Raw genomic sequence first — 12,088 nt, forward strand, 5'->3', positions numbered from 1 at the left:
ATTGAAAAAAAAATCAAACTATATTGTGTAATGTTAATTGATGATTAAACATAAAATAACTTCAATCATTATTTCTAAAATTAATAAAATCATAAAATAAATAATGATAGTTCAGTTAAAAAAAAAAATTACCAAAATGTGATTTTATCTTAAAACAGTACCCTTTATATTAATTGGAATAAAGAATCTATACCTGTTTTCAAACTTTATTTTTCCTCTTGTTTACAAAGTATTTCTACGTAAAAAAAGGGTTAAAGTAAATATTTTAATGGATATTATGGGACATTGACGTATTTAAAAGTTAAAAAAGACGTTAAGAAATATTAATTCTTAAGGAATAACAAAATAAGCATTCTAAAAATATATTACTATTATTTAATATTCCAATCATTTATCATTATTTTTGCAATAACTTTCTATATTTCTACGTTATATTGAAGTATAATGACATAATTTTTATACCTTCATTTTTATAATATCTTTGTGTAACAAAATAATTTGTTATTTTTAGAAACACCAATATATAATTTAACATTTAAGAACCTTAAGCTTTCGATAAAATATGGCAACTAATACTGAAAAACCCTCTATATTATCTTCTGTATGTTTAAAGTATGGTGAAAAATAATAATACTCAATACCTATATATATACATATAAATATAATATAAAAAATTTATAATATTAAAATTTAATAATATAAAAAATTTTTTTTTTCTTTTTAGATATCAAAAGCATTTACACCAAATTCTGAATGGTATAGTAAAGATGAAATATTGGATGTAGTTTATTGGGGCAAACAAATTTTGTCAATAGCAATAGGAATCATCTGGGGATTATTACCTTTTACTGGTATCGCAAGTATACTTGCTTTCACAGTTGCTTCAGGAGTATCAACCTATCTTTATGTAACAAGATTCCAGGGATATGATGAAGATGACCTTGGTGGATTTTTTGAAATTGCTAAAGAAGGATTAAGTGCGGCTTTTGCAACTTTTATGATAACATGGATTGTTACTTATACTTTATTTCATTTTTAAGATTACAAATTAAGATTTCCTTGTTAAGTTTATCATGATTTCCTTCTTACTTATCTTTTATTTAATTTTTTTACAAAAGTATAGAAATATTTTTGTGAATAATACGGATAATATTGTTTGTGTAATCAATTTGTATTCTTTTATAAATTTTTTTATACTTTTATCATATATTATTTTTATTTTAAGTGTTGCTGTACATTATTTAATACATTTAATTGTGTTTTTATTTCATCCATGAAATATTAATTTTAATATTAATTTTTTGAAGAAAGCAGAACATTATTTTTTTTTTACCATAAAAATGAACTTATGGTTAGTATTGATAATATTTTATATATCAAATATTATATATTGTGAAAAAATTTTGGATTCAAAAATATGTTTTGTTTTTTTATCACAAAATTGGGAATATGAAGATATTAAAATTAATAAAACAATCAAAAATATTAAAGAACAAGAGGGTTTACTAAACATAAATAATTCCTTATTTTTAACGAGTAAAAATATTTTAAAAGATTTAAATGGGTATTGGACAATTTTTCCTATTATAACTGGAATACAATCTAATCCAGAATTTTCAAATAAAAAATGGTATCTTTTTCTTGAACCAACAACAAATGTTAATCTTGTATTACTTAATGAATTTATAAAAAATATTGATATTGATAAAAGCATTTATCTTGGTAAAAGCGTCCTGGATTCACATCCAGTTATTATACACCATTATTATGGTTACGACCCCTCAAAACACAAACCAATTTATTATCCTTTAACGGCAAGTGGATTATTAATGAATATTAATTTTATAAAAGATGTTGATGAAAAAATAAAGTTAAATGATAAAGAATTAAATAATTTTAATATTGATGCAAAATTTGAATTTGCTAAGTTTGTAAAAGATAAACTTGATATTGATATTATCAATGATGATAGATTTTGTTTTGATACTGATAATAATGATCTTAATAATTGTATTACTATTCATAAAACACCATTATATGATAAAATAGAAGAAGAATGTCAATATACTGCTAATAGTAGTAATACTTTTATTGGAGTTAAAACTTTTTCAGGATATTATAAAAGTAGATTACCAATTATTTTAAATACATGGGCAAAAAATCTTAATAATATTGGGTTTTTTGGTGATATAGAAGATAAAGAATATTCAACCATTAAACTTGATATACCAAATGTTTCAAAAGGTTTGTTTTTTTTTTAAACTTTAATATAATTTAATAATCTTTTTTTTTAGGACATTGTGAAAAAACTTTAGGAATAATAAAATATTTTGTTAAAAATAAAAAATTTGAATCTTTTAATTGGTTAATAATTGGTGATGATGATACATTATTTAATATACCAAAACTTTATGAAATGTTATCTTGTGTTAATTATAAATATTCAATTGTTGTTGGTGAAAGATATGGTTTTAGACATCGAGAAAATTTAATAGATTCATATGATTATCCTACCGGTGGTTCTGGAATGTTTTTTACAAGAGAAGCAGCAAAAATAATTGCAGAAAATTGTTTATGTGCTACTCATACAACTCCTGATGATATGGCAATAGGATATTGTATAAGAAAATATGATATACGCTTTTTTCATTCCCCAGCACTCCATCAATCTTCAATTAACTCATACTCAGAAACATACCTTCGTCAAACAACACCTATTTCATTTCATAAGTTTGAAGAAGTTGATCCATACTACGTCTTTTCAAAGTATCTTACGTCAACTCAAATTCTTCCGCCAGAAGATTTAAGTATTCAAGAAGTAACAAACGTCAATATAACTTTTTCAAAAAATAATATCTCAAAAAATGAAGGAAAACATTATGAATTATAATAAAATATAAGTTAGTTTTAAAAGTCTAAAACTTATTTACTTTGCAAAATAATTTTTAATTAAAATTGGAAGCATAATGCAGATCCAAATTAGGATATGAAAAAGATTATTTAAATTATTATTTTTTGCGTAGTTGTTTAAAAAGGCTTATCATTAAATAACTAAAAAGAAATTATACTTAGGAAAAAAAATTAGCCATTTATATATAATCTTAAAATATTTAATAAATAATGTTACGGCACTTAGTTTTTTCCTATTAATAATATAACACTTTTATGAATTTTTTGTATCTATCTAAATGAGTAGGAGTTACTTTATGTAATAACTTTAATGGCTTATCAATAAAAAATTTAACTAATATTAGTATTAAAAAAGTAATAATAATAATATAATGAAAGAAAAAATCTAGTATATGACATTATACCTTTTCATTTAATAAATGGTGGATGATTTGGTAAATGTTGGTGTTGGAAATGGAAATGAAAATTGTAAATAATCTTGATAATAAAGTGAAATAAATGTTTTATATAACAATGGATTTGATAAAATTTCTTTCTTTAATACTACTGGTAACTGATTAAAATTTGGAATATCATTAATTATACCATTATAAATATATTTCATTAAAACATCATACCTAAGTGAACGTGTTTTTCTATTATTTTCATTTAATATATTATCTTTGATAAATTTTATTTTATCATCTTCAATATTTACTTCATGTAAAATTTCAAGAATATTTTTTTTATATTTTTTTATACCTTCTTTATCACTAGAAGTTTTATAAATTTTATATTGATTTTTTAATTTTCCAAAATTACAAAACCAATTTTGTGGATATGTATGTTGATCTTCATAACTAGTAAATTTTGTCATTTTATTTACATACATATAAGATCTTTTATATTGTTCAAATATGAAGCATGTTAAATTTTTTCGACAACCATAACATAATTCATTTCCTGGATATATAAAATTAGAAGAAAGGTATTCTCTTTCAATATAACATTTATTAATAAATGCACTTATAAATCTATCTAAAGGGTCTCTGATAAAAACAGACATTTTCCAATTTTTTAATTCATCATTAGATATTTGGGTATTTTGAAGAAAATTATCTATACTACTGTAGTCATTTTTATGTGATGATGATGAAATACCATCATGATTCCATTCAAATGATAAATATTTTTCTGGATCATAAAGATATGAAAATATTTTAGTTGTTATTGTAGACATACATTTTGGCATAATACAATTTAATAATTTATATTTTGGTACTGTCTAAAAAAAAAAAGATAAGAAAGTTTTAGAAAATTATTTTAACATACAATAATTTTTCTAACAAATTCTTCTGTAATATCAATAAATGGAGGTAAACAGGAAGAATCATATTGAAGACAATAATTATTAATTGCTAATGGAATATTATTATTCAAAAAAACAAGATTATTCTTAGAAATAATACTAACAACATTAATTTCTTTAATAAAATATATACGTGTAAATACTTCAATAATGTAAATAATAATAACTATAATACCATATATAGAAAAAAAATTATTATCTTTTATATTTTTTATATTATATCTTATCAACATAACAATATAATAATATATATATATATTTGTATAATATTTAAGCAATTTTTAAAATATAAATTGTTTGTACTATTTTATTAATATTATAATGACCTAAATGACTAATTTAAATAAAAATGTTTATGATCAAAATACATTTTTTATGTATATATCTAAACTTCCCTTTTTATTTAATTAATTATAATAAATTTTTAAAAGGTTTTTGAAAAAAACTTAAAAAAAAGTTGACTCATTAATTATATTAAAAATTCTTCACGTTTTGATAAAAATCACAAGATAATAATGAAGATATGTTTCATATACTTTAAAAATAGTTTTTTAATAACTTAAAGATTATTATCAATAAATTAATTTAATAGTTAGTTAAATTTTTTTCACTATAATAAATATTATTAAAAAAAAATTTTAAATACTTAGATTTTAAAATTGGAATATTATAATTTTGTTTAAATAAATAATAATGATTAATATTCAAAATATTTAATTATATTAATATTAAACATCTTTTAATTGAAAAATGACTATATAATTTTTTTCAATGATTTATTTATTACTCAATAGATCAATATTTTTTTCATGTGCTATATATTTTTTTATAAATTTTTTACAAGTCTTTTGTACTTCAAAAATAAGTAAAAATGGACCACAATTGTTTAATGAAAATGATAATAATAAATTAAACAAAAATTTAAATTCTTCATTCAATAAAATATTATCTGAAAAATTATTTGACAATAAAACACAGCCACAACTAACAAATTTTGTTAGCAAATTTAATAACGATAGTTATATTTCAAATAATAGCAAACCAAAAAGAGAAGCAATTAATAATACTTTAAATTCAACAAATGCTACAGAAGTAAAACCTATAGATAATAGAAATATAACTACTTCAAATGATAATAATCAAAATCAACCTTTAGGTAATTAAATAAATTTTTAGCCACTAAAAAATAATATAGAGATTCTAGATAATTTTTTAAACAATATTAGCTTAATAGATTCTACAAATGCAACAACAAACGAAAATAATACTATTATATCTATCACCACACCAATCACAATCACATCAACTACAACGATGTCAGATTTAATAACAAATACTGAAACAATATCAAATGATGATACTGAAATGGCGATATTGGATACAGCAAAAAATGAACAAGTATTTGTAGAAAGTTTACCTCAACATGCTATAGAAGAAACAACAGATTATGGTAAATTAAATTCAGATGGAACTGATTTTGATTATAAATCTTTAATAAATGGTGTTTGGAGTTTAACCAATTTAAAGAAATTTAGTTTTACGTGTAAAAAAGAAGAAGTAAACTCAAAGTATGATGATTATTATGAAACAATTGAAGTTATGAAAAGAAATGAAATGAATGAATGGGTTTCAATAAAAAGAATTGAGCATAAAGGACCTGGTAAACATTCGTTGACATTTAAAATGGGAATAAGTAATGAAACGATGAAAAATTTAAATTTTAAGTTTTTAACTTTTATTGGTGATTTTCAATGTAAATATAGTTATAACAAATATGAGGGTGATGAAACAAGTTACGAGTTAATAAAAAAGACTCCTATATTGAAAATACGTTTTGGAGCAGTAACTTTTCTTGTTGAAACAGATATTCAATTTAAGAAAAGTATTAAACTGTCATGTCCAATGTTGGAGCATGTCAAAATGTACCGTCAAAGTGCCATGTATTTTGATGATAATACAAGTAATTATATAGATGGTAATTACAAACGTGTAATATTTACAGTATTACCAAAAAATGCAATTCGTGTTGAAAATGACACTTCAATTATAATTAAAAATTTTAAAAGCATTAATTTAGGATTTTATCATTGTGTTTATACAGATGGAACACTAAATGATATAGAGTTACGTTTAGTTTATAAAGTATTTAGTAGTGAATTTGATACATTACAGATTGATAATATGTATTTAAAACTTATTTTTATTTATATGTCATTAACTCTAGGAGTTCTTTTTCTCACTTTAATTTTCCAATAGTAATGTAGATATATCTTTTATTATTTACAATAAATATTTTATAAAGAAATATTTTTTGTAATTGAAGTATGAAAAAATATTAATATAAATCTTCTTTAAAATACTTAAAAAATTATTTACCATGGCGTATTAAAGTGCATTATTATTTTTAATATAGCTTTAAAAGAATATTAATTAAATATATCAATTCTAAAATTGTTATAAAAGAAAATTTTATCTTTTAAAAGATAACATTTAATTTAAAAGATATATTATAAAAATTATAACATTATTATAAAAATTATTTTTAAAGCTTAATCTCTTAAAAAAAAGTGTTGACAGATATTATGGATATTTCTTCCCATTTAATAGTAATATACTTCATTTAATTCACTAATATTTGAAAATAAAAAATATTAAAAAATTTTTTTAATTAAGAATAAACTTCATAAAAAGAAATCGATCAACTCTAACTTAAATGTTAAAAAATGTGTTCTGGTCAACATACTGAAAAGTCATGAACAATGAATATTTTAGAAAATTTTCCGCCTTTAATTATATCTCGCTTCAAAATAAAAATATAAACAAGCAGTTTTTTTTAATCGACTTCTATTACGTTTTCATATAGGGTCTACCTTCAAAATATTTTTATAACTTTAATAATTATTGAGATATAAAAAATGATGATAATTGATTACGCGCGAAAAATAACCACACATCATAACTCAAGAACGATTGAAATTGAAAAAAAATTTTCAACGTGAACTACATTTAAAAAGTAAAAAGAAACCCAGCGCACCGAGTTTCAAGTTTCTGTGAACTTCCAAACTTGAGTTATGAACTCGTGCTCAAAAATATTTGTTAGCTACATTTTTGCTTATATCTTGAGATGTAAGCATCCTATGAAGATGGGACTAGTTTCATTCGCTTTCTCACAAAAAACTGGTCTAGAATAGTTAAATTAATTTTAAAATTCTTCAATGAATCATAAAAGGCGATTTTTGTCAAAAAATATTCCCCGCTTTCGCCTTCAACTTCAAGTGCCTATAACTTTCTAGGTTTTCATTTTTACATAGCCTTGATTATATTCAAAATTCATGATTTTTCAAGGGCTATCATATGAGTATATTGGCATTCTAAAATTCAAAAAATAGATTTTTTTTTGTGGCACTATTATTAATGATGATGCCGAATATTTAGAATATTTTTGATAGTTGATGAATTTTAGAAGAAATAGAAGATATTGCTACAGAATCTTTTTATTTTTAGTTAATTTTGAAATTGAAATCGAATGAGACTAATTTTTTTGCCGTATGATAAGTTTTACTTGATATATTGAAAAGTCATGAACAATGAATATTTTAGAAAAATTTCCGCCTTTTGTCATATCTCGCTTCAAAATGAAGATATAAACAAGCAGTTTTTTTTAATCGACTTCTATTACGTTTTCATATAGGGTCTACCTTCAAAATATTTTTATAACTTTAACGATTAATGAGATATAAAAATTGATGATAATAAATTGCGCGCGAAAAAATAACACATATTATATCTCAAGAACGATTGAGATTCAGAAAATGTTTTCAACGTGGACTACATTTAAAAAGTTAAAAGAAGGTCAGCGCACCAAGTTTCAAGTTTCTGTGAGCTTTCAAACTTGAGTTATGAACACGTGCTCGAAAATATTTGCAAGCTACATTTTTGCTTATATCTTGAGATATAAGCACCTTATGAAGATGAGAGTAGTCTCATTCGCTTTTTCACAAAAAACTGATCTAGAATCGTTGAATTAATTTTAAAAATCTTTATTGAATCATAAAAGGCGATTTTTGTCAAAAAATATTCCCCGCTTTCGTCTTCAACTTCAAGTGCCTATAACTTTCTGGGTTTTCATTTTTACATAGCCTTGATTATATTCAAAATTCATGATTTTTCAAGGGCTATCAGATGACTATATTGCCATTGTTAAATTCAAAAAAAATTTTTTTTTTAATCATATTTTTATATATCAAGATCCAAAAGATCATTTTTTCAATATTTTTTTAGCGTTATTTTATTACTTAATACTAAGCATCTATTAACCTTATTCTTTTTATAATTATTTACTATTTTTATTAATGAAAATAAATTTTATTAAAATATTACTAAAAATATTATATACTTATTTTTAAATTAACTAACATACTGATAAATATGAATAATTTGAGTTTATAATGTTATTTATAACAATATTTGTACATATATTTATGGTAAATGTATTTGTTTTTTTACTAATACTTTTTTATTAAATTTTATGGTCAAAATTGAATAAAATATTGAATGGTTGAATTTGACAAAAAAAAAGAAACATTTTTATCATAATGTTGTTATAATATTAGTATGTATAATTTTTTTTTTATAAATATAAAGTGTTCTTTAAATAGTTAATTTGTATTTAAAATTTTTTAGTATGTTAAGAAGTTGATATTTTACCAACACTTTATAAAAATTATTTAAAAATATTTAATAGGAAAAAATAAATATAATAATAAAGCTTATATATTAATCTAAGATTTATATATGTACAATTAATTTTATAAAAATATAAATAACTAAAGTTAGTGTTGTCAAGAGACATATTAATAGCTGGCTTAAGAAGTGAACAGTTTCAATTACTAATCTTAAGAAGGACCTGTCAAAATTAGTGATTTGAAAAAAGAATTTATTCGATTATGATATTTTTGTTAAGAATAAGACTAACTCTTTTAAAATGTGTTAATAGAGGACAATCGAAAATTATGTCAAAAATTTTTATTTTTAAAGTTTATTTATTAGTTATATAGTTAAATATATATTAACTAAATAATATATATATATTAATATTAAAAGTTATCACTGATTGTCAAATATACCTATTAATTTTTTAAAATTAGTATACTTATTTATCGGAGATTTTAATTAATTATTTTGATTTTTTTTTTATTTATTAGTAAATTTTATTATTTGACTTATCATTTTGTTGTTGTTGTATAATATCAGTAAATATTAATATTTTTCATATTGATGATGTTATAAATTTTAGTAATTTTTTTATAACATTCTTAAAAATGAAAAGTTTTGTTGTTTGAAAATATCTTTTTCCTCATCTTCTATTTTTTTTTTAAAAATAAAATAATGCTTTATAATATATTTTATTCATTATTCTTTTTATTATGTGATAATTAATTTTTATCTAAAGGTTTAAAAAAATTTATAAATGTTTAAAATGTTAAAGTTATATAATAAAATAATTACTCTTCCAATTTATAAAATTCTCCCAACCCTTAAATAATAAATGTTAATGAGAATAATTTTTAAAAAGTAAATTATAAATATTAACTAAAATTTTCATAAGTTTCTTCTTGAAAAAAAAATTATTTTTTGTATGACTATTTAGTAATTTTATTATTCAAATTTGAACATTACAACTTTATTAATTATTTATTATTCTTATGTTAAAATTTTATAATATTAAAACAAAAAAGATATTTCTCAATTATTAATATATTTAAGGTTGAATTTTTAAATAACTTTTATATTTAATATTATAATTTAAAATATTTTTTTTGACTAAAATTATACTTTCAATTTTTTATTTAATTTAAAGTAATATGACAAATTTGGTTTTTATATAGTTAGAAGATTGAAAAAAAAATTCAATGGTAATTTATTTACTTTTTTTAAACATTAAAAAAATGGCCTTTAAAAAGATACATAAATTATAAATATTAAATATTTCTATTATATAACATGTTGTTTTACTTTTTTTTTATCTATAATTTCTTAAATATAACATTTTAATATATAAAAAGTTACCAAAAAAGTATATATATTTTATAATAATTTTTTTAGTTAAATGTATTATTTATTGACTATGATTTTAATATTTTTAATAATTATAAATATTATATTATTTATTATAAATATTTATTAATATATTATAAATAATAGATAATAATTAAGAAATTATTAAGAAATAAAAATTTAAACTTATACGTGGTTCTTATTATATTTTAACATATAATATATCAAAAATTTTTATCAAACAGTCAAATTGGATAAAAGAGATGTCATGGGAGTGTTAAGTATGTATATTCACATATATATTTCATTGCCTTAACTTTTTATAAGAGTGTATATGCTTCATGCAATGCTTCCATAACTGAAGGGAGTTTTAAAAATACATATAACATTAAAAATGTTAAACTTTTAACTACATTTAAATGAAAATTGAGGGGATAAATAAAAAATAAAGTTATGGGATTATGATAAAAGAAAAATAGGTGGAGTAGAAATAAGAAGAAATTAGTAGGACTGGCATATTCTATAATGTAATTAACGTTTTGACAATTATTAAAATTGTACTTTTTCATTTATATTTAGAAAATCATTTTATTTATAAAATTACATTCCATAATTATTATATCTATACACATATAAATAAGTACATATTTATATGTATAATAATAATATATATATATCTAAATCATAAAAAAAAGTATAGTTTTTAAATCTTAAAATATATATCTTTTAAAATAATGCGTAACTTTTAGAAACATTTTTATTTTTGCAAAATCTTATTTTTACTTTAAAAAATAAATTATTTATACTAAAAATAATTTATTATATATAAAAAAAAATTTATTTTTTCATATTCTTTTTCATACTCATATATTTTTACTCAGAAAATATAAAATAATAATACTAATAATTTTTAATCAAAATTCTTTTTTAAATTGACTAGTTATTGTCTTTATGTTTCAAATAACTTTATATATATCTTAATTTGAATATTTTAAATTATTTTATATTGTCTTTTTTATAAAAGTGTTTAATTTAACAATGTTAAGAAATTTATATTTTTTTGCCAAAATTGCCTTTTATTATGTAAAATTATATAATGATTTTATCAAATAAAGTTAAATCATTCTTCCTGTCTAATGAAAAAATAGTAAATGTTTATAAAAAGACTTTAAAAGAGACAAAATATTAAAGAAGAATATAACAAGTTAAAAAAAAAGAAAAGTTCTATCTTACACCATAGTATAATTTTATTTAATATCATTTTTCTATACATTCAATGAATATATCACATCTCTTCATTTTTATTTATTTACAAAATATTTTAATCTTATCCTTTAGTATACAAAATGCCATCAAAGATATTTATTTTTTTTAATATGTCTGAGTATATTTTTAGCTTTATTACTCCAGAAGAGGGTGGATAAAAATATAAAACATTCTTTTATGTATATTAATTACAATATTTTATCATTTTTAAACATTTTTAACTTCTTGTTATGTAGAATATTGTTAATTTATATGAAATATATAATATTTTTGTAGTTGTAAATGTGGTTATTTAATAAACATTTGTACTTTTAAAATAACATTTTTTAATTGTCTTATTAATTCTTTGATAATTGATTTTTTTTTAAATTAAAAAAAAATACATTTAAAAGAAAATATGTTTTCTACCATATTTTAATTAAATTCAAAAAAGGATAAACTTTATTAAAATTAAAAATTTTATTTGAAATATAATTTTTTTTTTAAAATATAAAAATATTTAAAAAG

General features: G+C 19.8%; 4 protein-coding genes across 4 annotated transcripts; 3 read left to right on the plus strand and 1 right to left on the minus strand.

Annotated features, from left to right (window-relative positions):
• Positions 1-562: 562 nt before the first annotated feature.
• On the plus strand, positions 563-1,039 carry SRAE_1000038300 (Hypothetical protein; the record flags this gene model as incomplete). Its single annotated transcript, XM_024647210.1, has 2 exons — positions 563-601; positions 725-1,039. The coding sequence occupies 2 exons, from the start codon at positions 563-565 to the stop codon at positions 1,037-1,039; spliced, it is 354 nt and encodes a 117-aa protein (XP_024501311.1).
• Positions 1,040-1,340: 301 nt separating this feature from the next.
• SRAE_1000038400 (Beta-1,3-glucosyltransferase) lies at positions 1,341-2,890 on the plus strand (the record flags this gene model as incomplete). The annotated part of the gene is made up of 2 exons (XM_024647211.1): positions 1,341-2,244; positions 2,295-2,890. The coding sequence occupies 2 exons, from the start codon at positions 1,341-1,343 to the stop codon at positions 2,888-2,890; spliced, it is 1,500 nt and encodes a 499-aa protein (XP_024501312.1).
• Positions 2,891-3,322: 432 nt separating this feature from the next.
• SRAE_1000038500 (Sulfotransferase family-containing protein) lies at positions 3,323-4,141 on the minus strand (the record flags this gene model as incomplete). The annotated part of the gene is made up of 1 exon (XM_024647212.1): positions 3,323-4,141. The coding sequence occupies one exon, from the start codon at positions 4,139-4,141 to the stop codon at positions 3,323-3,325; it is 819 nt and encodes a 272-aa protein (XP_024501313.1).
• An 888-nt stretch (positions 4,142-5,029) lies between these two features.
• On the plus strand, positions 5,030-6,514 carry SRAE_1000038600 (Hypothetical protein; the record flags this gene model as incomplete). Its single annotated transcript, XM_024647213.1, has 2 exons — positions 5,030-5,414; positions 5,454-6,514. 2 exons carry the CDS (start codon positions 5,030-5,032, stop codon positions 6,512-6,514), a joined length of 1,446 nt encoding a protein of 481 aa, XP_024501314.1.
• Positions 6,515-12,088: the final 5,574 nt, after the last annotated feature.

Source organism: Strongyloides ratti, assembly GCF_001040885.1.
Source record: "Strongyloides ratti genome assembly S_ratti_ED321, chromosome : 1".
Classification (NCBI taxonomy): Eukaryota; Metazoa; Nematoda; class Chromadorea; order Rhabditida; family Strongyloididae; genus Strongyloides; species Strongyloides ratti.